The sequence below is a fragment of the Nycticebus coucang genome, chromosome 12 (genome assembly GCF_027406575.1).
Source record: "Nycticebus coucang isolate mNycCou1 chromosome 12, mNycCou1.pri, whole genome shotgun sequence".
Taxonomy (NCBI): domain Eukaryota; kingdom Metazoa; phylum Chordata; class Mammalia; order Primates; family Lorisidae; genus Nycticebus; species Nycticebus coucang.
In genome coordinates, this window is record NC_069791.1 from 57,605,482 (window position 1) to 57,631,933 (window position 26,452).

A 26,452-nucleotide genomic window follows, 5' to 3' on the forward strand; every position below is an offset into this window, starting at 1 on the left:
CAGATGTAAGCAAGGCCATGTGAGTAATAATTGCGGAGGTGGATAGAGTTTATTCAGAGGACCCAAGAGCAGGGTTGCAGCCACTGTGCTGTGCAGCTTCCTGTCACCCCTTCCCCATGATCTCGGCTCAGCACAGGTGGTGACAGGCAAGAGCACTGTGTGTGAGTGCCTGGAATATGTCAGTGAGTTTCAGTCCATTATTCCTAGGAAATGCAGTGATCCCAGGGCTGAGAAGGCACTTTGGAAAGACAATAGATTAAAGGGCAAAGGATTTCATCAATGATATGTAAAGGGGGAAGGGAAATCAAAAGAAGTTGAGGAAGAGAGTAGTAGCATCTGAATTGACCGTAAGTGACATGAAATGGACTGTCTTGTCAACCCTCTTGTTGGGTCATCTCACATAAAATCAAGCCTGACGTTGTAATGCCCTTCCTCTGTCTCTCCAAATGGACACACACCCTGCTGCTGATCCAGAGGACTAGGGAGTACATTTGGGAAGATGTTTGTTGTTCTTTAGGCCCCAGTATAACACTTCTAGTTTTATTAATCTGTTGGATTTTCTTATTCTCTACCATCTCATTTTATTATGCTCTTTAAAGGCCCCAGTGATGTTGAGCTGACATTTTCATTCTCTTCCAGCTTTATAGCTGCTGTTCACAGTTCTCATAAGAAATTACCTGCCCTGGCCCTGTGTGGGGTTTAGGGAAAGAGAGAAACCAGTTTGTACTTCCTTTTGTACTGACAGTGTGAGATGGATCTCCTGTGACAGGAGAAAAAGATGGAAATTCTTATCTATTCAGGTTTGGGCCACTTTGAACTCAACCCACACGTGAAATGACTTTTAAATTTTTGGATTAAATGTATGTGTCATTCCAGATGAGCAGTTTCAGTTATATCCTTTTGGATGAAATTTGGTTCAGATGCAGAAATGCTTTCAGGAAATCTCCTGAGCATAAGCAGACATAGCCTTGCCCTGACCTTGGCAAAGCCTGCCGTGACAGGGAGCCTTAGAGCTTACAGGTAGGTTGTTTCTGAAAAATGGGAAAAAAGAGCTAAGAACACAGAAAGATGTATTTTTCCATGTTGTGTTCTCAAGTCTAGCTTTCTTCTTTTAGTGAGAGGACCTACTATAATGTCAGAGTACAGTGTTCCATCTGTCACAGGCTCCAGCGTCGGCTAGAGGAGAATGAGTGGAAGAACAGTTAATCAGACTCATCTTGTGGTCTCTTTTAATTCTTGCCTCATCCTCACAAGGCAAACATGGATGGGAGGGCACATGGAGTGCAGGATGCCCTCGAGTAGCATTGGGGTAGAAGAGGAATTACCTGTGGTCATTGGAGTTGTGTGACAAAAAGTCCAGATTTTTCATGCAGGGATCATCACTGAGCATTGAGCATTCCCCTGGGTTTCCTTTCTGTGGACGACAAGCCAAGAGCTATTTGTTCAGCTTGGCAGTTCTCTGTTGGTTCTTTGTGATGTGTACTTTATTTGAAGGTCACGGGTTTCACCTTGGCAGCCAACGTGAAGATTCATACACTCACTGCTCTCAATGTACCTCATCAAATCAAGCCACAGTTAGAGTGTCTGGTGGATTGGTTAGCCTGTTTGGGAAGAGACTAGAAATAATTTGATATAACTTCTAAGCTAGGGATTCTTTTTTTTTTTTGTAGAGACAGAGTCTTACTTTATGGCCCTCGGTAGAGTGCCATGGCATCACACAGCTCACAGCAACCTCCAACTCCTGGGCTTAAGCGATTCTCTTGCCTCAGCCTCCCGAGTAGCTGGGACTACAGGCGCCCGCCACAACGCCCGGCTATTTTTTGGTTGCAGTTCAGCCGGGGCCGGGTTTGAACCCGCCACCCTCGGTATATGGGGCCGGCGCCTTACCGACTGAGCCACAGGCGCCGCCCAAGCTAGGGATTCTTAAGGTCAGCTGAGAATTGTTGATGTTTGGGATGGATAGTTCTTTGCTGTGGAGGGTTGTCCTGTGCATTGTAGGATGTTTGGTGTATCCTTGGCCTCTCCCCATTAGATGTTAGTAGCACCTCCCATCCCAGGTTGTCAAGAAAATATGTCCCTAGACACTGCCAAATCACCCCTGAGAAAAAACATTGCCCCCATCGAGAACCATCCATCTAAAGTCAAAAGAAGAAAGGATGTGACAGTGGTGTGTTGTTAGTCTCAATGATACTGTTCACGGTGGGAGATGAGAGAAGAGAGGAAATGACAATAGTAGAAATGGTACAGAACAACGTTTCCATCTTAACAGCCATGATCTCTGCTCCTGCTATTAAACTGTGAGCACATACTTCACGGTGTGTGTGCTTACTTTTAGGGAGGTACCCCTGTGATGTGTGCGCAATAGGACATATGCAACAAATTTAATTTTTTAATTTTTTTTTTTTTGAATAGAGTTTCACTTTGTGCCCCTCAGTAGAGTGCTGTGGCATCATAGCTCACAGCAACTTCAGACTCTTGGCTCAAGCAATCCTCTTGCCTGAGCTTCCTGAGTAGCTGAGACTACAGGCACCTGTCACAATTCCCGGGTATGTTTGTTGCTTAGAGATGGTGTCTGGCTCTTGCTCAGGCTGGTCTCGAACTCCTGAGCTCAAGCCTTAGCCTCCTAATATATAACAAATTTTAGAAGGTAGAGCTAAAAAATAAAAGCAGAAGTCTTAGTGTTCTTTTTCTGCCCCAGTGGATTGTTCCTGCACCCCTGGAATGTTCTCATCCTTCTGTCATGACCACAGCCTCAAAAAACTGAGCTGGATCTAAATGGAACAAGTATAGATCTTGAAAATAGAAGATGGGGGCGGTGCCTGTGGCTCAGTGGGTAGGGCACCGGCCCCATATACCGAGGGTGGCAGGTTCGAACCCGGCCCCGGCCAAAATGCAACAAAAAATAGCCAGGCATTGTGGCAGGTGCCTGTCGTCCCAGCAACTCGGGAAGCTGAGACAAGAGAATTGCCTAAGCCCAGGAGTTGGAGGTTGTTGTGAGCTGTGACACCACGGCACTCTACTGAGGGCGATAAAGTGAGACTCTGTCTCTTGGAAAAAAAAAAAAAAAAGGAAGAAAGAAAAGAAAACAGAAGATGTTAATTTGAGTACCAGTTCTGCTGCCTATCATCCTTGCCATCTTCAGTCATGACCACTCTGAGCCTCAGTTTTCCTATCTGTAAAGTTATAAAAGGGAAAAAAAATGCTACCTGCTCCTCTCTACCTGGTAAAGTTATTATGAAGAGCAAATAAGCTAAGCTAAAATGTATGACTTGTTAATTTAAAAACATTACAGTATATCAAATATGGTTATCATTGGCAGGTGTTGTAGAAAATGCTGGAGTAATTGGTGTAAGAGAGTGAACTGGGATTGTTTCTGCTGGCTGCTGTTGATCTCTCTCTGGTCTTGCACCCTGTGGGTTTAGGGCAGGCTGGCGCATCAGGACGTCTTTCCAGCCTGTACAGGTTTGGGAAGGGAGAGTAGTTGAGAAGGGCTTGGATTCTTGGGCTGCAGCAGAGTGGACTGGGGCTGGCCAGCATAGCATGCCAGCTCATTTGAAGCATTTTATTTTATTTATTTATTTTTGAGACAGAGTTTCACTATGTCACCCTCGGTAGAGTGCCATGGCATCACAGCTTACTGCAACCTCAAAACTCTTGGACTTAAGCGGTTCTCTTGCCTCAGCCTCCCAAGTAGCTGGGACTACAAGTGCCTGCCACAATGCCCAGCTATTTTTTGGTTGCAGTTGTCATTGTTGTTTAGCAGGCCCGGGCTGGGCTCGAACCCGCCAGCCTCAGTATATGTGGCTGGCGCCCTACTCAAACTGAGCTACAGCCACTGAGCCTCATTTGAAGCATTTTAAATCTCTGTTACTACTTAGCTAAATTTGGCATTGCTTTTCCCTCAGCCTACATGGATGGGATGTGAAGGCACCTGCTAATTCCATGACATCCTGTGGGCTTTTCACTATAGTACCAAAAGCATAAGCAATCCTAGACACTATTTACATTGAGCTAAATTTTCATCACCTACCCTGAAGGTCAGATGTGTGAGTAGGAGACAGTTAGGTTTCTCTTCGGCAGAGTAAGGGTTCACATGTGATCCCTAAGGTCTGTCTGGGTCTGTGCTAATTTTACCTACAACCCCCATCCCTCAGAGCCCTGGTGTTATATTAATGGGCCACTGATTCCTCTTGTGAAATCAGTGCACAAATGAGTGCTTTATGGTGACAGAATGCTGTAGCTGCCCAACTGCTGCTGATTCTGTAGCAAGGTTCATTAGAAAAGGTGTTTCCAAGCCTGGATCAGAACACTTTTGGTCTATCAGCCTTTGTTCTTAGTTGTCTGTCTTCTTGTCTAGTGCTTCTCTGTCCCTAGAGACTAATGATTCTTTTCCAGGCCAGTCTTAGTGATCTCCAGCAAATGAAGACAGAAATGGGACTCTGACACGTGTGTGTGTGTGTGGGGTAGTTGTGGGTATTGCTGTAGGCAATTTTAGTTCCTTTCCAAAAATATATTTTTGGCTGTCAAAGGAATGCTGCATGTATGGTTTTTTGTTTTGTTTTGTTTTGTTTTGTATCTTTAAAAGGGAAAAGAAAGGCATCTGCACCTATGCCTTTCTTGGGGATATGATTTTGTCCCTATTGATCTCAAGAGGTTGGAGATCACTATCATGGCTTAGAAACCAAGCTTCCTCTGGGGCTGTGCAGCTGGCCACATAAGCACCAGCTTTGGACACATTCTGGACTGGGAGTGACACGGGCACTCTGCTCTAGAAACAGGAGGGATTGGAGTTTAAACCTAGAGTCTTGGCTGGGTGTGGTGGCTCATGCCTGTAACCCTAGCACTCTGGGAGGCTGGGGCAGGTTGATTGCCTGAGGTAAGGAGTTTGAGGATGAGCCTGAGCAAGAGTGAGACCCCGTGTCTACTAAAAATAGAAGAAAAAACAAACAAACAAACAAAAAATCCTACCTGGAGATTGTGGCAGGCACCTATAGTCCCAGCTACTTGGGAGGCTGAGGCAAGGGGGTCATTCGAGCCCAAGAGTTTGAGGTTGCTGTGAGTCACGACACCATGCACTCTACCCAGGGCAACAGAGTGAGACTCTGTCTCTAAATAACCCAGAGTCCTGGAAAAAAGCATACTGGCCTGGATTTCCTCACATGCTGATTTATGGTCCTTCTCTGCCCTCCACTCTCTCCCCTCCACTTGTCCCTACTGAGTCTGGTCTTCTAGTTAAGCAAGCTGCTCCCTGAAACTAAACTGCACTCCACCATGAAGTGGAGTAATTACTTTAGGATAGCACATCATTTGAGATAGTCAGTTTCTCTTTTAGGCCTTGATGCTCAGTGTCTTCTAAGCTACCCTGGTGTCTTCATTGGAATTTCTCTTTTTTGAGTGCTAAGTAATTGTTACTATCTTGAAAGACTTGCCTTTTTCAGAGGGGTGGTATTTCCCATTTGTTCTTGGGGACCTTTGAAGCATCAAGCTACTTGAGAGACGAGCTGGTTTTATGGTTTGGGTTCCAGTAAGGAAACTGACAACAGAATATGTTTAACGGGTTTTCTAAAATTATAATTAATGGCCTGGTGCAGTGGCTTATGCCTGTAATTCTAGAACTTTGGGAGGCCAAGGCAGGAGGATTTATTGAGGCCAGGAGTTTGAGACCAGCCTGAGCAGGAGTGAGACCCTGTCTCTATAAAAAATAGAAAAATTAGTGTCGTGGGATCACCTGTAGTCACAGCTACTCAGGAGACTGAGGCAGGAGAATCACTTTAGCCCAGAGTTTGAGGTTGCAGTAAGGTATGATGACACCCCTGCATTCTAGCCCACGTGACAGAGCAAGTCCCTGACTCAAACAAAACAAAACAAATTATAATAAGGTATTAATCTAGCTTAGAGACAAGATTTGGGCTTTTCTCCTGATGACTCATTCAAATTATTTTCCTGAATACCTACTATTGATCTACTTTTCTCAGTGCCCCACACATAAAAATACAGTTATCCTAAGATGAGTATTTTACATGTAATTAAAATTTCCATCCTGCATGGAGGATCAGAAGGAGTACTAACTTCAGGATAATAAAAACTTGGGTTTAGGCTGGGTGAGGTGGCTCATGCCTGTAATCCTGGCACTCTGGGAAGCTGAGGCTAGGCTGGTGGATCACTTGAGCTCAGGAGTTCAAGACTAGCCTAAGCAAGAGAGAGACTGTATCCCTAGTAAAAATACAGAATAATTAGCCAGATGTTGTGGCAGTTCCCTGTAGTCCCAGCTACTCTGGAGGCTGAGGCAAGAAGATTGGTTGAGCTCTGCCTTGATACTCCCATGGTCACCTGGGACACAAAAATGACGAGTGATGGCCCTGTCTAGCAGAGGCTGTGGTTTGGGTTGGTTCAGACCTGTGGACAGGAGAGAGATGCTGCAGTAGAGCCCCGGGAGAGTGCAGAGGGGGAGCCAGTCGCAGGACTGGGTGATAACAGAAGCAGGGAGGAGGGCCGGCCTCGACTTTACCTGGTTAGGCAACTCTCCTCTCTTTACGCACTCCTTATGTTTTCAAAGGTGACCCTGCAATTAGTGATGTGGTAGATTTCCTGTATTTAACTGTATAGAGCCTCCTGGTGTAAGGGGCATGTATATGAACTCAAGAGCTTAAATAGTTTAAACCCTATCGCATAGCTGTTACCTTTCTGAGGTCTTACCCTTGGCTACCTGAGGGTGGGCATCCAGATAACAAGGCCCTCATGGAATTTAGGAAAAAACTCAACCGAGTCTTTTTTTTTTTTTTTTGGCCGGGGCTAGGTTTGAACCCGCCACCTCTGGCATATGGGACCGGCGCCCTACTCCTTGAGCCACAGGCGCCACCCCCAACCGAGTCTTTATGCTTTAGATATGTCCACAACTTTCTGACACCAGAGGAGTAGCCACGTGGAAGGGTGGTCCAGCTAATTGATACGGTTCAAGTCCAGCTTTATCTGTGAGATACTAACTAGATACGTGAAAATGTATTTTCAAGAGAGGCACATGATACACTGGCAAATCTTTTTTAAAAATGGAGTTTAGAGTATGTTTTTTTTTTTTTTTTTTTGCAGTTTTTGGCTGGGGCTGGGTTTGAACCCACCACCTCTGGCATATGGGGCCAGTGCCTATTCCTTTGAGCCACAGGCGCCACCCTAGAGTATATCTTTTAAAAGATGCCTCCTTGCCTTGGCCAGATAGAGTGGTGTGTTTGCCAGGATTTCCATCTGCCAAAAAAGCACCTTGGGGAGCTATTATAATAATAACACTAAAAATAATCTGACATTTAAAAAACTAAGTTGGGTGTGGTGACATGTACCTATAGTCTCTCGAGAGGAGGAAGATCACTTGAGCCCAGGAGTTTGAGACTGCTGTGAACTGTTAATTGTGCCTCTGTGCTCCAGCCTAGGCGACAGAGGGAGAACTTGTCTTCAAAAAAATACAGATTAAGAAAGGAACAAACTAACTAAAAAAGTTTCATGGGGAAGCACAGATTTAGAGCAAAAGACTGTGGTGATAAGAGTGTCCTCAGCCCTCCTGGTGGTATCCTAATGGTGAGGGTGGGGTTGTGCCCAAAATTTTTGAGAAATAGCATTCTAGCCTATGGGGTTCTCCCTTTCCCATTCAGTGGTTTTTCCTAGTACAGCACTGATTTGTTCCCTATTGGGTTTTCTCCTCCTTGGCCTCTCTGGTGTGTAATATTTAACCCAGGATTTCCCAACTCTTCTGGTAATTAAATATCTCCACAGCAACTGCACTTCCTCTTGGACTCTCATGACCTACTTTTCTCAGTGCCCATACATAAAAATACAGTTATCCTAACATGAATATTTCACATGCAAAAGGCAATTAAAATTTCATCCTGCATGGATAATCAGGAGTACTAGTTTCAGGGTAATAAAGACTAGCATTTAGGCTGGGTGTGGTGGCTCACTCCTGTAATCCTAGCACTCTGGGAGGCTGAGGCCAGGCTGGTCCATTATTTGTGCTTAGGAGACCAGCCTAAGCAAGAGAGATACCCTATCCCTACTAAAAATATAGAAAAAATTAGCCAGGCACTGTGGCAGTTGCCTGTAGTTCCAGCTACTCTAGAGGCTGAGGCAAGAGGATCGGTTGAGCCCAGGAGTCTGAGGTTGCTGTGAGCTATGATGCCACCACACTCTCTGGGGCAACAGAGTGAGTGAGACTCTTGTCTCCAAAAAAAAAAGTCTAGGGTTTGGTCTTGGCTTTGATGCATTTGAGCCTCTGGACATGTTACTTAAGTATCACTGAGAGTCAGAGCCCTCAACATAGTAATAGTGGTAATAAGGCCTTGCACATAGGCTCATTTAACATACACAAGTCCATAAATGTTATCCACTGTATTAACAGAAGCAAAAATAAAGACCATATGATCCTCTCAATAGATGCAGAAAAAGCATTCAGTAAAATCCAGCATCCTTTTCTGATTAGAACACTGAAGAGTATGGGCATAGGTGGCACATTTCTGAAACTGATTGAAGCTATCTATGACAAACCCACAGCTAATATTTTACCGAATGAAGTAAAACTGAAAGCTTTTCCTCTTAGAACTGGAACCAGACAAGGTTGTCCTCTGTCACTATTACTATTCAACATAGTGCTGGAAGTTCTAGCCAATACAATTAGGCAAGACAAGGAAATAAAGGGAATCCAAATGGGAGCAGAGGAGGTCAAACTCTCCCTCTTTGCTGATGACATGATCTTCTTTTTTTTATTGTTGGGGATTCATTGAGGGTACAATAAGCCAGGTTACGCTGATTGCAATTGTTAGGTAAAGTCCCTCTTGCAATCATGTCTTGCCCCCATAAAGTGTGACACACACCAAGGCCCCACCCTCCTCCCTCCATCCCTCTTTGTGTCCCCCCCCATAACCTTAATTGTCATTAATTGTCCTCATATCAAAATTGAGTACATAGGATTCATGCTTCTCCATTCTTGTGATGCTTTACTAAGAATAATGTCTTCCACTTCCATCCAGGTTAATACGAAGGATGTAAAGTCTCCATTTTTTTTAATGGCTGAATAGTATTCCATGGTATACATATACCACAGCTTGTTAATCCATTCCTGGGTTGGTGGGCATTTAGGCTGTTTCCACATTTTGGCAATTGTAAATTGAGCTGCAATAAACAGTCTAGTACAAGTGTCCTTATGATAAAAAGATTTTTTACCTTCTGGGTAGATGCCCAGTAATGGGATTACAGGATCAAATGGGAGGTCTAGCTTGAGTGCTTTGAGGTTTCTCCATACTGCTTCCAGAAAGGTTGTACTAGTTTGCAGTCCCACCAGCAATGTAAAAGTGTTCCCTTCTCGGGCAGCGCCTGTGGCTCAGTGAGTAGGGCGCCGGCCCCATATGCCAAGGGTGGCGGGTTCAAACCCAGCCCTGGCCAAACTGCAACAAAAAAATAGCCGGGCGTTGTGGCGGGCGCCTGTAGTTCCAGCTGCTCTGGAGGCTGAGGCAAGAGAATCGCATAAGCCCAAGAGTTAGAGGTTGCTGTGAGCCGTGTGACGCCACGGCACTCTACCCGAGGGTGGTACAGTAAGACTCTGTCTCTACAAAAAAAAAAAAAAAAAAGTGTTCCCTTCTCTCCACATCCACGCCAGCATCTGCAGTTTTGAGATTTTGTGATGTGGGCCATTCTCACTGGGGTTAGATGATATTTCAAGGTTGTTTTGATTTGCATTTCTCTAATATATAGAGATGATGAACATTTTTTCATGTGTTTGTTAGCCATTCGTCTGTCCTGATGACATGATCTTATACTTAGAAAACCCAAAGACTCAACCACAAGGCTCCTGGAAGTCATCAAAAAATACAGTAATGCCTCAGGATATAAAATCAATGCCCACAGGTCAGTAGCCTTTGTAAACTCCAATAGCAGCCAAGATGAGAGGCTAATTAAGGACACAACTCCCTTCACTATAGCTTCAAAAAAAATTGAAATACCTAGGAATATACCTAACAAAGGAGGTGAAGGACCTCTATAAAGAAAATTATGAAATCCTCAGAAAGGACATAGCAGAGGATATTAACAAATGGAAGAACATACCATGCTTATGGCTGGGAAGAATCAACATTGTTAAAATGTCTATACTTCCCAAAGCAATCTACCTATTCAATGCCATTCCTACTAAAATACCAACATCGTACTTTCAAGATTTGGAAAAAATGATTCTGCGTTTTGTATGGAACCAGAAAAAACCCTGTATAGCTAAGGCAGTTCTTAGTAATAAAAATAAAGCTGGGGGCTTCACCATACCAGATTTTAGGCTGTACCACCCAGCCATAGTGGTCAAGACACCATGGTCCTTGCACAAAAATAGAGACATAGACATTTGGAATTGAATAGAAAACCAGGAAATGAAACTAACATAACCACCTAATCTTTGATAAACCAAACAAGAACATACCTTGGGGGAAAAGACTCCCTATTCAATAAATGGTGCTGGGAGAACTGGATATCCATATGTAAAAGACTGAAACTGGACCCACACCTTTCCCCACTCACAAAAATTGATTCAAGATGGATAAAGGACTTAAATTTGAGGCATGAAACAATAAAAATTCTCAAAGTAAGCATAGGAAAAACACCGGAGGATATTGGCGTAGGGAAAGACTTCATGAAGAAGACTGCCATGGCAATTGCAACAACAACAAAAATAAACAAATGGGACTTCATTAAACTGAAAAGCTTCTGTACAGCTAAGGGGACAACAACCAAAGCAAAGAGACAACCTACACAATGGGAAAGGATATTTGCATATTTTGAATCAGACAAAAGCTTGATAACTAGGATCTATAGAGAACTCAAAGTAATCCACATGAAAAAAGCCAACAATGCCATATATCAATGGGTAAAAGACATGAATAGAACCTCCTCTAAAGAAAACAGACGAATGGCTAACAAACATATGAAAAATGCTCATCATCCCTATTTATTAGAGAAATGCAAATCAAAACGACCCTGAGATACCATCTAACCCCAGTGAGAATGGCCCACATCACAAAATCTCAAAACTGCAGATGCTGGGTGGATGTGGAGAGAAGGGAACACTTTTTTTTTTTTAATTTTATTTTATTATCAAATCATAGCTGTGTACATTAATGCAATCACGGGGCACCATACACTGGTTTTATAGACCATTTGACATATTTTCATCACACTAGTTAACATAGCCTTCCTGGCATTTTCTTAGTTATCGTGTTAAGACATTTATATTCTACATTTACTAAGTTTCCAATGTACCCTTATAAGATGCACCATAGGTGTAATCCCACCAATCACTCTCCCATCCTTCCCCCCACCCCCCCGTCCCCTCCTTCTCCCCCTTCCCCATATTTTTAGGTTATAACTGGGTTATAACCTATGGCTTTCATATGAAAGCCATAAATTAGTTTCATAGTAGGGCTGAGTACATTGGATACTTTTTCTTCCATTCTTGAGATACTTTACTAAGAAGAATATGTTCCAGCTCCATCCATGTAAACATGAAAGAGGTAAAGTCTCCATCTTTCTTTAAGGCTGCATAATATTCCATGGTGTACATATACCACAATTTATTAATCCATTCGTGGATTGATGGGCACTTGGGCTTTTTCCATGACTTAGCAATTATGAATTGGGCTGCAATAAACATTCTGGTACAAATATCTTTGTTATAATGTGATTTTTGGTCTTCTGGGTATATACCTAGTAGAGGAATTATAGGATTGAATGGCAGATCTATTTTTAGATCTCTAAGTGTTCTCCAAACATCTTTCCAAAAGCAAAGATGCATTCCCACCAGCAGAGAAGGGAACACTTTTAACACTGCTGGTGGGACTGTAAACTAATGCAACCTTTTTGGAGGGAAGTATGGAGAAACCTTAAAGAACTCAAGCTAGATCTCCCATTCGATCCTGCAATCCCATACTGGGCATCTACCCAGAGGGGAAAAAATCCTTTTATCATAAGGACACTTGCACTGGACTGTTTATTGTGGCTCAATTTATGATTGCCAAAATGTGGAAAGAGCCTAAATGCCCACCAACCCAGGAATGGATTAATAAGCTGTGGTGTATGTACACCATGGAATGCTGTTCAGCCATTGGAAAAAATGGAGACTTTACAGCCTTTGTATTAACCTGAATGGAAGTGGAACACATTATTCTTAGTAAAGCATCACAAGAATGGAGAAGCATGAATCCTATATACTTCATTTTGATATGAGGACAATTAATGACAATAAAGGACATGGTGGGGGTGGGGGAAGGGGAAAGCAGAGAGAGAAAGAAGGGGGGTGGGGAAAGGAAGAGCAGAGAGAGTGAAGGAGGGAGAGCAGTGGAGCCTTGGTGTGCACCACGCCTTTTGGGGGCAAGACATGATTGTAAGAGGGAAATTACCTAACAAATGCAATCAGTGTAATTTGGTTTCTTGTACTCTCAATGACTCCCCAACAATTAAAATAAGGCCTTGCAGGAGTATTATGACAGCTCAGTGGCCAGCATCTGGAGTCTATCTGTTGTTGTACCTGACATAGGTAGTTGCTGAACAGGCATCACATGGCCTCAGCATCTGGCATCACCTAGTACTGGGGGCATTGTCATCACTGCAGGAAGGGGGGTCAGAGGAGCTATCTTCTGAGGACCTGGAGTGACACTGCCTCTTAAGTATCATCCACATCCCGTGTCTCTCCAGGAATCAGACAGCTATGAGTAAAAGCCTTTTGGCAGCTCTTCCGCATCAGCTGAGAGTAGCTTGTCCTGTTAAGAAAAATATTTCTTTCAGGATGATACATGGAGCTCATGCAGTCAGTGACTATTCCAAAACAAAACCTTAGGTCAGGCCCAGAGCCTTTTTCCTATTTAGGATGGGCCCAGGTCCTGGGATTTGTTTCCTTTTGGTATGTGTGAAGCTATAACTGGCCTCCCAGTGACCTGAGAGCTGCCTGCCCTGACTTAGTGGAGAATCAGCCTTGGAAATTGTTTCAGATCTTTCATCCCACTTTCAGCTGGAAAGTCCCTGGCTGCCTGTAGTTGCCCCAAATCACGTGAAGTGGAGGGGCTGGTGGGTCTAAGCCAGCTGGCTTGGCCTGGTGGGTTGGACTTTGAATTTCCAAACCAGTGTCTGGGGCTATTTTTATACTTGCTCTCCTGCTGTGTCCTCTCCTAGGCTCTTCCTTTAGGCAATAAGAGGAGGGTCCCAGTGTTGGTGCCAGTGCCCAGGCCTCCTTGTTATCTTGGTTTATCAGCACCGTCTGGTTAATCTAACAGCCTCTCGCTCAAGACAGACAATCAGGGGTGCAGATTTCAATGATCTATTTATTTCCCAAAGTATTTTGAAGTTAAGGGCTGGAAATGTTAAGCATATTTTGGCTGTTGTTGAGTTTTGGGTCCTCGGAGAGTATGCTTTGCCACCTTCCCATTGGAAAAAGTGACCTCCATGGGGAGCTAGCCCTCCGGGAATGGTCTACCACTGCATTCCCTGGTGAGTGAGTTCTGTGTGGGCATGGCATGGGGCCTGAAGCAGTGGAGAAGACTCTAGTTCTTCTCGCCTCCTCTTTACAAAGTCTCCAGCGAAATTCATCTTCAGGTTTTCAACAATCCAGAGCATCCTTTCTCTCGGGGAATGATGTGTGAAACATCAGAATAGCTCTGAGCGCTTCTGGTTTCTTTTTTTGTTGGTTATAGTCAAGACCAGAATTAAATCAACATTTCCTTTCCCCAAAGCCTCAGGCCCTGGGCCTGGATGGTCAAGTTCTGGAGCTTGATGACCCATTAGTCTGCAGAGCTTATAAAATCTCTAGAGAAATAACACTGGGAGGAGGACAGACGTCTGTTGTTCCAGACGCCAGATTCTCTGCTCCAAGAAACTTTAATGAAATGCTGTGTCCTTCCTCTTGAAAATTACAGTGGGGAGGAGATTATAGTGAAGACTTGACTCCCATAGGGGAAATCAAAATAAGGCTGTTTATGGAAATGCACCTTCTCTTTCTTCTCTTTGTAAGCCCAGGGACAGCATGGTGATCTCCTGAATTATTGCTTTCCTCCGCAGATTCAAATCTTGGCTCTGCTGCTCACTAGCTGTGTAACCTTGGGCAGCTTACTTCACGTCTCTGAACTTCAATTACTTCATTTACAAAATGATAGTACCTGCCTCACAGAATTTTTTAAGTATTCCTCCAGAACACACCAGTTTTGAGTCGTTGGGCTCAGCCAGATTGTCCTTTTATGTATTCCCATAGTACCACTGAAATGGTTCCTACACGGCTGTCTAGCCTGTGTGCTAGCCTATAGCTTTTTGAGACTAGAGAGAGTGTTTTAATCTGCTTTGTTTTCTGAGGTTCTGGTAGAATTCCTGGCATTGTACGCATTGCCCACGTAAAACAGACAGTGCTTTTTGAGTGTTTTTCTACATGAGTGTATTTGTTCTACCTTGAAATTGCTTGGATCCGAATTGTTGAATGTTTTTTGTTTTCCCTGAAGTGACAGTTCTTACTCTATTTTTCTTCTCCTATCTAAAAGAAATATCAGGCCAGGCAAAATGGCTCACACCTGGATCCTAGAACCTGGGAGGCCAAGGTGGGAAGATTGCTTGAGCTCAGGAGTTCAAGATCAACCTGAGCAACAGCAAGACCCCATCTCTACTAAAAACAAAAAAAATTAGCTGTCTGTAGTCCCAGATACTTGGAAGATTGAGGCAGGAGGAACACTTGAACCCAGGAGTTTGAGGTTTCAGTGAGCTACCACTGTACTCTACCCAGGTTGACAAAGCGAGACTCTTTCTTAAAAACAAATATGTAAGTAAAAAAATACCAGTTTTTATTTCATATTTATGGATTTCCCAGAAGCCTTATACTTGGGTGGTTGCTTCACGTTTATTTCCCTTTTTTTATCTGCTTTCTTTTTAAGGGCTGTTGTCAAAAATGCATGGTGAAAAGGAAAGAATCAAATGGTACTGTGGTCGGGGTATCCTCAGGTTCCCATCCATGTTATGTCAGGACTGTGGGTTTGGTGAGGAGAAAGAGAGATGGGAATACTGCTGTTTGGAAAGGATGAACTGCACAGTTGGAGGTGGGGCCCAGCCAGGGGCTATGAAGGGAGGTTTGAAGAAGGTTGAAGCAGATCCACCAGCTTTGGTCTATGCCTCTTTTCTGCCATTCCTTGCAGTCCGCATGTTTTCTAATCTTCACATGCCCTAGTCCAGCATCATGCTTGTGGCACCCTGAGCTCAGTATTGAAAATGGTGCAGGTTTGTTTAGGCTAATACACCTAAGGGTACAAAGATTAGGATGGGTGTGTGTGTGTACAGGACCCAGATGAACTCAAAGATTTGTGTTCAGACCATGTCATTATACATTTACTTGAATTTGTGAATGAATATGCCACCAGATCTTGCTGTTCAGGAAAGATTCTCCAGTAAATTTGAAGTGCTATTTGGTAGGAGATCCTGGTAATTCTGGCAATGCATTAAGACTTTATTCTGTGACTGCCTGGTTTCATCAAAAGCTCTTCCTAATGCCATAACAAAGACATTCAAACGTCATACATAATGCAAGTACCAGGCCTTCAGAAAACATTTTCAATACCTGTCGTGTCACAAAAATCGCCAAATCAATATTTCCACTCCTTTCCTTCAGTTAGGCTTTGCCTGATAGATCACCCAAAACTGTCAGGTCTTACATGGCATGCCAAGATTCACAGTTACCTCTTAGAGCATGTAGTGTCACAGAAATCAGTGACCCACTGCAGCCACGGTGCCAGGCCACCATGCCCTGCTCCCTGCTGTTTCTGCCACTTCTCTGCTATACCAGCCCTATCCCTTCTTGAAAGGTCAGTTACATCAACTACATGACTGCACCTTTGAGACTGTTGTTCTTCTCTCCCCTCTTTCTCAAGAAACTAGTTCGCAGTCCAGAGCAAATGGATGCAACACAAATGAGGGGTGAAAATATTAGTGAATATCAGATATATTGCTTGCTGAGCACTCCCTGTGTGCCAGATTTAGGCAGAAGAGGAAGGCAACTAGCACATGTGGGGCACAGAGTGGGCACACACCCCTATGTGTATTTACGTGCACAATTTCATGCAGTATTAGTAATGACCCTGGGGGGCGGGTGTGGTCCTCATTTATAGGAAATGAGCTCTGAAGATTCTAGACATTTTTCCAACATCTCCAGCAAGCCCCTCTTGAGGCAAGTGTCTAACCCAGGTTTGTCTGGCTCTGTGAATACCTGTGTGCTGTGTCATGCTATGGTGGACACACCTAAGAACAAGTGGTAGGCCTCCTCTTACTAAAACTGGGATGGTAATGAACATCAAAAGAGAATGATGATGATGACAAGAGAGAGAGAACTGTTCTAGATAGAGGGAGACTAAAGGGATATAAAGTCAAGTACATTATTTAAGTTGTAAAAGCATCCATGAGTCTATAGTGGTACTAGAAAGTATGAAGAATGATGAGGAAAGTGTTTTTCTTTACAAAAGAATGATGGTGGAATGGGAATGATAGAGTATTTAAAACCACCATTTTTGTGACCGCAGTGTGCTAACTAGCCATTGATGATCCTGCAGTCACAGGTGGTCTCTGAGCACTGCCCCACAGTCGGCTGATTATTTACAAGGCGGAAATGTGCCTATACCTCAGAGAGAAGGGTGGGCAGCACTCTAGCCAAGCTGTCCAGCCTGACTCTTCTTCCACGGAGCCGTGATGTCCAGGGAGGGGTGCAGCAGCACCTTTGCAGTGTTCTTGTTAAACCAAGTGCCCGCTGTAAATCTGACCATGAGGAAACAGATCCACAGGGTGAGGCATTCTGCAAAGCAGCTAGCCTGGACACCTCAGTGGGGCCAGCCATACCCAAGAGTACAAGCGTGACTAGAGCTTGGGTTGTCGGGGTGGGGCCCCGTGGAAGGACTCACTTTCTCAGTGAAAACTGCTTCAGAGGCACTAAGTTACTCGGCATTGGGAAGGGCTTCCTCAAGGTCTAGCCCAGGTCCCTTCACCTCCACCTGGTCATTGTCACTGGGTAGGTTGTCCCTTCCTCAACTCAGCCAGCACTCAGGTTGATAAAGAAGGAACTCACCTTGTCTGTAGGGCAGATGTGGACACGTGGTCTTTTTGTTTCCCCTACTTAGTGAAATTCTGCCACTCTCAACACCAGTGTCCTTTCCTGGCCTGTAGCAGACCTTTTTGACTTTCGGTCTGCCCCTTCTGACCTGAGTGGCCAGCCTTGGAGGCTAATTGGTGCCCTCTACCAGTGGCTCCTCCCTGCCACACCCCCTCTGTTGTCCTTGTATTTTCACGTCCTTCAGTTGTCATTAGAACGTTGCATCTCTCCTTATCCTGCAGGTTCAAGTGTGAATGGCCTAGAGGAGCCCAGCATCGCCAAGAGGCTGCGGGGCACGCCGGAGAGGATCGAGCTGGAGAACTACCGCCTGTCCATGAAGCAGGCAGAGGAGCTGGAGGAGGTGCCTGAGGAGACCCAGGCAGAGCACAACCTGAGCAGTGTGCTGGACAAGGGCACCGAGGAAGACGTCGCCAGTAGGTCAGCTGGGGCCTGAGTCCTCCTGCCCCCAGGCAGCGTCCTCATGAGAAACAGCTTCAGTTATGGCCAGGTGGCTCAGCAGCATGTCAGCAGTGTGGAAGCCAGGCTAACTGTCTGGATTTAAGTCTTGGCTTGGCCACTTAGCTGCTTTGTGACCCTAGGCAAGCCACGTGACCACTGCATGTGGAGTAGGGCGACACTGGGAGCTTCCTCACAGAACTGGTGTGAGGGTTAATGAGCTGGTGTCTAAAGTGTTGGGAACAGTACTTGACACGTGGAAGTGCTCTCAGGTTACTTTGTGAGGTGCTGGGCTACATGAAGGGGGCTTCTGTATCCTGTAAGTAGGCAAGAGGGCGTGTTTGTCACCTTGTAAGTATGAAAACTGATGATGAGTAAGACTAAGACCAAAGTGCCTGGACTGGAGCTCAGATTGCCGCTCAGGCTCTGGATCTGAACCCATGATGCCTTCTGTTTCCCCTGCTGCCCATGGCCTGTCCTCCTCTGCCCTTCTGAGGTCTTAGCTCCTCATCTGGTCAGCCAGTGAGGATCTCGTCCACTCGACTTAACTCAGAGATTGATGAAGAAGCACTGGCCTTGTCCCTGGCTCTTTGTTAATCATCAAGAAGAGAACAGGAAAAATATAAGGCACAGCTCTAGCCCTCAAGCTATAGTTCACAGATTCAGGGCAGGATCAAGACTTCCACTGGGAGAAAAGCAACCTAAAGCAGTGGCCAGGCAGGCAGCTCAGGGGAAGGAGCACAGGGCAGGGATCAGGGCTGACTCGGCCACCAGCTCACTGTGTGGTCTTGGGCCAGCACTGTGTCAGGGGCCCACGCACAGCAGCCAGTAGGTTCGTGCTTACTCCCAGTCTTTTAATCATGTCTAGCTGGGTGATACCTCTGGGGACATGCATGCTACCCCTTCCCTGGGACTCCCTGTATCTACTATGTTGGTGCAAAAGGGTTCAGAATGTTTAACAGAAGACTATAGAGCAGCCGTCCTCAAACTGCGGCCCGCAGGCCACATGAAGCGGTGTGAATTGTATTTGTTCCCGTTTTTTTACTTCAAAATAAGATATGTGCACTGTGCATAGGAATTTGTTCATAGTTTTTTTTTTAAACTATAGTCCAGCCCTCCAACAGTCTGAGGGACAGTGAATTGGTCCCCTGTTTAAAAAGTTTGAGGACGCCTACTAAAGAGGGTGATGAGAGGTGTCAGAGATAAAAAGGAGGAGTGCGGTCAGTACAGGGAAGACTGTCCTGCAGGGCTTCAGTGTAGGTGCCCTTGCAGCTGCCTGGATGGCGGAGGCTTTGGGTTGGCACTTGAGAGCATTTGAATCACACTCTGGGCACTTTTATACAGCTGTGATGAAGGAAATGTGTGGGGAGAAAGGAAGCAGAGCAGTTTTTTTGTTTGTTTGTTTAAAAGTTCAGGAATGCTTTTCAGAGGGTGCTTGCTGTGCAGAGCTACTTTCAGGTTTATCCACCACTCCCATTCTTGTGTCAGCCAATGGCTGGACCACACCTCTGTATATTCCAGGGGCAGCCTCCCCCTTGAATCTGCAATTCTAAAGCCATCACTAATTGTACACTGATGTCCTGTAATGGCATTTCCATCCAGACTACCAAGGAGACTTACCCCTCTTCTTTGTGCCCAGATGAGGAGGAGTCCCCGTTCCCTCTGCACTGTGGAGGTGGGCAGTCCTGTGTGTCAAAACATGTCTATAAACTCTGGAGCAGAGCTGATGGCTTGTCATCAGGCTGAGGGAGTGTGGGTCAGCACCACTTGACCACAGTAACAGCGTTTCCTCCACTGTAATTTATAAACTGTGAAAGGCAATGGGACAGCAAGTTCATGTAATTTATCAAGGGCATTCCAAGAAGGCCACATCATGGCATTTATAGCAGAATATGATAGGAAGAGCCACAGAGAAACATGAAATCCGTTAGCATCTATACAGTACAATAAATGCCCCCAGTGTACTTAAGTTCAAGGGGGAGGGGAAGGTCAAAACTATCATTAGCTGCTACGCAGAATGAAAACCATCTCTAAGAGCAAAGCTTAGAGGAAGGGGCTGCAGATTTTGTCCTGTTCTCCGGGAGGCCAGAGTGTACAGAAAGTATATTGTGTATTTTTTCCGTTTTCCCCACAGCACCAAGCAAAGAATTAGGTGCATTTCTAGCCCTCAGTCCTTCTTTGCTGAGATGTTAGAATTGAAGATGAGAAATGACATAGTTTAAGGAATTAAACTGTTCAGCCCAGGAAGTCACTTTCCACAAGTTTAGAGAACTCTTTACTTAGGTTTCTGCGGCAAGAGGTGGTGTGTCATGTGAAGTTTGAGAACATGACTTTGGAGTCAAGCAGACCTGGATTTGAAGCCCAACTCTTTTTTTTTTTTTTTTTTTTTTTTTTTAAATAGCTTTTTATTTGTCAGGTTTTTTTTTGGCCGGGGCTAGGTTTGAACCCGCCACCTCCGGCATATGGGACCGGCGCCCTACTACTTGAGCCACAGGCGCCCCCCTGAAGCCCAACTCTTAACACTTGCTAGCTGTAGTCAAGTTACTTAGCACTCTGTGCCTCAGTTTCCTCATCTACAAAGGAACCTCATTGGTTTCTTATGAGCGTTAAGTCAAATAAAGCAAGGGATACAATGTCTGGCACCTGGTGAGCACCAGATCAATGCCAGCTTCATTGCAGCTCTCAGCATAGCACAGGCCTCCCTCACTAGGAGTGGTGGGGCTGGAGAGTCTTGTACTGGTCTCCTCAATAGGCAGGTTAAGGGCCAGAGTTGGGTTTGGCTCAAACTCACCATATCCAAGGGCATGGGTGACAGGTTTTCTGTGTCAGAGTCACCCTGAGGTCACAGATTGTTGGGCTGAGTTTCTGATTCAGCCGGTCTGGGGTAAAGCCCCAGAATTTTCATTTCTAAAAAGTTCCCATGTGATGCTGTGACCCCAGACCACACTTTGATAAATGTTGGTCTAAGTTTTTTGAATTTCCATGATGATAAAAACTACCTGGTATGTGGGACACTTGGTTAAAGAGTAACTCCTGAGCCTTCTGTGGGGTGTCTAATTCAGTGGATTTAGGGTGGAAGCCCAGGGGATTCTCATAATCGAATCCATGGTTTAGTTCACACTAGCACCCATTAAGTCCTCAACCTTACCACAAGCTTAATCAGCTCTGGGACTCTTCCTTGCAGGCAAGGTGGGTCTTCTGGAGGACACCTGGAAATAGCACTTCCTTTTTCTGTAGAAAGACCAGGTGGCCAGAGCGGAGGCAGCACTGGTTTTATGGTTGCAGTATTGTTTTGTCCTGATTCCTTAGCCAGGAGAATTTGGCCCATGCCGTGAAGGGGCTTGTACAGTGCCCCTAGTGTTTACAGATTTGTGGCTCTAAAGAGCAAGTCAGGACGACTAGAGCAAACAGGCGTATTTTCTGCGTGGGACAGCTAGGGTCATAGGGGACTCCCCTAAAGTCGATGGTAGGTCATAGAGGACTCCCCTAAAGCCGATGGCAGTGAGTATAGGGGGATTCCTACCCAGCCTTCTTCCTCCTGCCTCACCCTTTTCCAGCAGAGGAAGTAACAAGAGGTGTTGTTGGAGCGGCGCCTGTGGCTCAGTTGAGTAGGGCACTGGCCCCATATGCCGAGGGTGGCGGGTTCAAACCCGGCCCTGGCCAAATTGCAACAAAAAATAGCCGGGCATTGTGGCGGGCGCCTGTAGTCCCAGTTACTTAGGAGGCTGAGGCAAGAGGAGTTGGAGGTTGCTGTGAGCTGTGTGATACCACAGCACTCTACCCAGGGTGACATAGTGAGACTCCATCTCTACAAAAAAAAAAAAAAAAAAAAAGAGGTGTTGCTGAGCAGGGTGCTGGTTTTAGACTGGAGCAAATTTCTGCAGTAGAGTAAACACAGTTGTCAGGGAGATGGGATCTAGGCCATGACTGCACAGGGTCTCTCTGATTGTGAGTGGGTTAATTTAAAAGCAAAAGCTGTGGCTATCCATTTTCCTTGGAGAACCACCTAGGAACTTAAAGTGGCATTCCACATGCAGCCTGCCCCATGCTTGGTAGGGCCTGCCTGAATTCCTGGTCTCCTACTTCAGGTTGGATCCAGGCAGCTAGGAGCTTGAGCGCAGCCTTTATTCTGGACTTGCCACCCTGAAGGCTGCTAGTGGCCACAGAACTCTTGGGTTCTTGGAGAAACACCCAGGACAGCACAGCAGGACAGGTGTGGACTTCTCATGCAAATGATCCAGCCTTCTTAGACATCAATTTCCTCCTTTATAAGTATGGGGAAAACTGGGCGGCGCCCGTAGTTCAGTCAGCAAGGGCACTGGCCACATATACCTAGGGTGATGGGTTCAAATCCGGCCGGATCTGCCAAGAATGGGGAAAACAGTGGCAGCTATGCCATAGAGTAGTTGTGTGCTTGGAGCTAACCCACGGGGAGGTTCTGCACAGCAGGTGGTCAGGGCTCTGTGGCTGTCATCACTGTTGATCATTGTCCTTGGATTTGCCCCTCTTGATGCTGCAGAAGTACCTCAGTGAGAAGATACCTGAGGGGAAATTCAGGGAAGGTGCTTTGAGATGAGTAATTGGGTCTAACTTGAGGCAGGGAGGGTTTTGCTTAGATATATTCTCCTATCTGGAAGGGTCATGTCCTTCTGGTGGAGGCTTTATCCAGGGGGATGCGAGGGTGCCTCTGAAATCAGGGGAACCTGCCATGGCTCTCCTCGTTTGTGGCTCCTTATACATTCTTGCCATCTTGCTGTGCTGGGCACAACAGTGACCCTGTCCTCAGAGGGTACAGGGAGGCAGACTGGATCAAAATCACACAGGACAATAGATTCTTGCTGTGCCTAAACAGATGCCTACTAGATTTTCTGGCCCCCATCTCTCCTTGGAGGTAGTATTTTGAGAAGTTATCCTTTTCTCCTAGAGAGGGGGAGAAATTGGTTGTCTGTATGGCATTTTTTTTCTGGTATAGTGATTCTTGGTGCTGACAAAGTTTCCAGGCTAGAATCTAAGGGGGTGCAGGTGTTGGGAGCCCGAGGGACTGACTTTCCACCATGAATCTTGTGTAACACACAGGGCTTGGCTAGACCCAGAGACTACCCTGAGATCCCGTGACAATGACAGCCTGAGAAGGCACAGTTGGCAACACTGGCTGGATTTCTCTCGTCCTTCACAAAGACAGGGATGCTGGTTTGCCTGTCTGGGACCTCTAGAAGCAAGTAGAGGGGCCTCTGGTGGTTGCTGAGTTGCAGCTTGTGAAGAGAGGCGAGGGCTGGCCTTCCACACCCTTCTCTGTGCTCCAGGCCACACTGGCTGCACTCTCATGATTCTTGAGCTGTCATAAAACTAGCTGAGGTGGCACTAATAGCTATAAGTGGGGCTTCGTTGTCCTCATCACAGAGCATTTATTCATGCCCACGTTGTGCAAGTGCAGCCATCCTCATGATGTGGTACAGAGCAGGACAGGCCAGCACCGAGGGCCCTCTCACAGTAAGCTGACCACAGTCCATCCCGTTGCTGACTGCTGGCTAGCCCTGCTCAGGCCCTGGGCCCTCAGCCAGAAGGAAGGGAAAAGATGTCCTTCACATTGCCTGCTAAAGATTTAAGATGACCATAGACATATCTTTATCCTGTTTGATGTTTGGACAGTGTTAAATGACCCACAGTAGATTACATGTTATTAATAAGAAAGTAATTTAATGAAAACAGAAAGGTAAGGCAAAAATAATACCAATAAAAGAAATACTGAGAAGGAATCAAAGCCCAGATGCCAAACTTTCCAGGTCCGCATTCTGGCCTTCACATACATACTTGTAATTGTGTCCTTCCAGCCTTCTCCTGCAGCACGGTTGTATCCCACTTCCCTTTGTCATTATGTATGTGCATCTTATCTCCCTCTAAGAAGGGTCTTTGTCTGTGTTACATTTATATTCCCTGCAGTGTTCAGTGACTACACTGTAAGTAGAAGACACTCAGGAAATTTTAGTTGGGTGAATGAATGAGTGAAGCAGAATTCACTAAACTGAGCTTGGGTAAGGAGCCATCTCTTTTTCTTTTTCTTTTAATGAGACAGAGTCTTACTTTGTTATGCTCGTTAAAGTGCTGTGGCATCACAGCTCACAGCAACCTCCAACTCTTGGGCTTAAATGATTCTCTTGCCTCAGCCTCCCAAGTAGCTGGGACTATGGGCACCCACCATGACGCCCAGCTTTGTTGTTGTTGTTGCAGATGTCATTGCTGTTTCAGCTGGCTGGGGCCAGGTTCAAACCCACCACCCTCGGTATATGGGGCTGGTCTACCCACTGAGCCACAGGAGCAGCCCAGGAGCCAGCTCTTTTTATTTCTGTGTCCACCGGCTGAGCTTAAGTAGGTGCTCAGAAATGTTCACTGACTGAATGAATGAGTGAATGAATGAATGAATATGTAAATGAGTAAACAAATCAAATGGTTAGGGTCTCAGAGTATAACACAGGCATGATGAAAATCAGTAATCCCTAGTCTTGACAACATGCCTGCAAGGCAGGTGACATTACCTCCGTACTGATGACAAAACTGAGGTTCCGCGAGCTTAAATAGTCAACTCAGAGTTCCACCACTGGTAAGCAGAGGAGCTGGTGAGAAAGGGGACTGTCAGAAGACTGCCCACCTTCTGACACCAATTGCAAGTGCCAGAGTTTCCTGGAACCACCCTCAGGTTTGGTAATTTGCTAAAAGGACGCAGAAGGCTGTTATAATTTATTACAGCAAAAGGATACAGATTTAAATCAGCCAAGGAAAGAAATGTGTAGAGTCCAGGAAAGTAGCAGACTTGCAGCTTCCATTGCCCCTTCCCATGGGAGCAGAATAGCATAACTTTCTTGGTGTCCCTGTGTGACACTATACAAGGAGTACCAATCCCCTGAGATTCAGTGTTCATAGTTTTTATTGTGTAGCCAATGACTGGTTGGTTGGCCAATAGTCCACATGGTTGATCTCAGTCTCCAGGTCAGCCAGTACTGTGTGACCCCGTGCCCTCTCCCTAAATTATATTTTAGACTATCCACCATGACCCAGGACCCCCAGGCAAACAATGATAACACCCTCAGGCAGGACATGCCACAGATTTAGAGTTTACCTCCCTGAGCCAAGGACAAAGGCCAGGCTCTCTTTGGGCAAAGTGTGATTCTTCACCACACAACACTCCTCATGGATGCCATTGTCCTCATCACTGTATCCACCCACTGTCACGCGCAGTAAGCAGTGTGCAACCCTGCCCTGGCAGAAAGAGGATTCCACCAGTGCACCTGATGCCTCTGGGGATTGGAACTCCGTTGTGTTGGAGGCTACTATGAAAGCCAGATTCCCCCCAGCCCAGTCCCATACACACTTCCTGCTGAGGATATAGCCTCTTCTGAAAGTAACTCTGTGGGAATCTTCAGACCATGAAAAAGTGTCCACTTGTGTCGTGGCACTGTATTGGCACTTGTGGCACCATAGCGGACTCAGTTTTGTTGACAAAACTCTCTGCAGGGCAGGGGAGTAGGACATAAATGCTGTAGGAGGGTGGCCAAGAGACGGAAGAGCCATGGTTTGGGCTTGTGTGAGTCATAGCAAGTGTGTTCTCGCCGGGTGCTGCGCCCTGCCTTAGCTGAGCTGGCTGTGCTGTGAGGGCAGCGTGGACAGTGCAGCAGGGGGGATAAGCCCAGAGCTGTTCTCGTATTCTCTCCCGGACCTTGGCACTGGGCAGTGCCTTTGCCACCACCTCCCTTTGTGTTCCCAGCTCAGGGCCTGGCCCCTCATGGGGTGTGGAGGAGCATCAGGAAGTGAACCTGATGCCCTCCTCTCTGCCCCCTTTATTAAAAGTATTTATTCTATAAAATTTGGATTCTGTCGAAAGGCCACACTAAGGATCCAGAAGGTCACATGTGGTCCCAGTGCCACAGGTTCTCCACGCATCAAGGTGAAAGAAGACTTTCTCTCCATTCTTAATTCCCCAAAACAAGTCCACTGTCCCTACCGTGCCTTTGTGAAACTTAGTCCAGTGATCTTGGTGTGTGCTGGATGGAAGCGCCCCCTCCCCCAGGCAAGACTGTCCCCCCAGCTTGGCTGTGTAGGTGTTTATGGGGATAAGTGTCTCCTGTCCCACCCTGATAATCACTCTTTCCCTTCCCTCGGCCCTCTTTGGTCAGGGAAGGGTGCTGCCTCTTCCTGCTCATCAGGTACTTTGCCTGGGACACGTAACTTTCCCCTTCTTGGTTTTTGCCATTCCCTCACTCTGCTTGCATGGTTATTTACTCACAGCAGTTCCGAGTCTGACATGGAGGAGGAAGAGGAGGAGGAAGAGGAGGAGGAAGAGGAGGAGGAAGAGCCACAGCTGCCTCCCTCTGACCTGGGTGGCGTCCCTTGGAAGGAGGCTGTGAGGATCCATGCTCTTCTGAAAGGGAAGAGCGAAGAGGAGCTTGAGGCCTCCAAGAGCTTTGGGCCTGGGAACGAAGAGGAGGAGGAGGAGGAGGAGTATGAAGAAGAGGAGGAGGAAGAATATGATGAGGAGGAGGAAGAGTCCAGTGAAGGTCAGGAAAAAAGTCTCTTCTCAACCCTGACCCCATCTCCCCCCAGTGATCCATGTGTGCGTGTGTGGTTTCTGAGGCTGACGTTAATTACACAAACATGCCTCCCAGAGCCCAGGGATGCTCCCTCCTGACTCAGGATATGGGGGCACAGGAGAGGACACTGGTATCTGACCATCGGCAGTGGGAATGGTGTCCCCTGTGCACACCGCCATTAGAAATTGGATGTGGAAGGCAGAGGGCCAGTCTAAGAGCTCCATCTGAATCAGGTCACTTTTCTTGTCTTCTTCTCATTTTCTCTCTTTTCCCTTTTATTTTAAAGAAGTTTATC

The 26,452-nt window shown here is 46.0% G+C and overlaps 1 protein-coding gene across 17 annotated transcripts in view; it reads left to right on the forward strand.

Annotated features, from left to right (window-relative positions):
* The window catches only part of MICAL3 (microtubule associated monooxygenase, calponin and LIM domain containing 3), a 239,530-nt gene that overhangs the window by 172,222 nt on the left and 40,856 nt on the right, over positions 1–26,452 (forward strand). For all 17 annotated transcript variants that reach the window (XM_053555643.1, XM_053555642.1, XM_053555649.1 and 14 more), the window contains 2 exons: positions 17,362–17,557; positions 25,856–26,124. In XM_053555643.1, the coding sequence (XP_053411618.1) occupies positions 17,362–17,557; positions 25,856–26,124 (465 nt within the window). The remainder of the gene's footprint in view (positions 1–17,361; positions 17,558–25,855; positions 26,125–26,452) is intronic.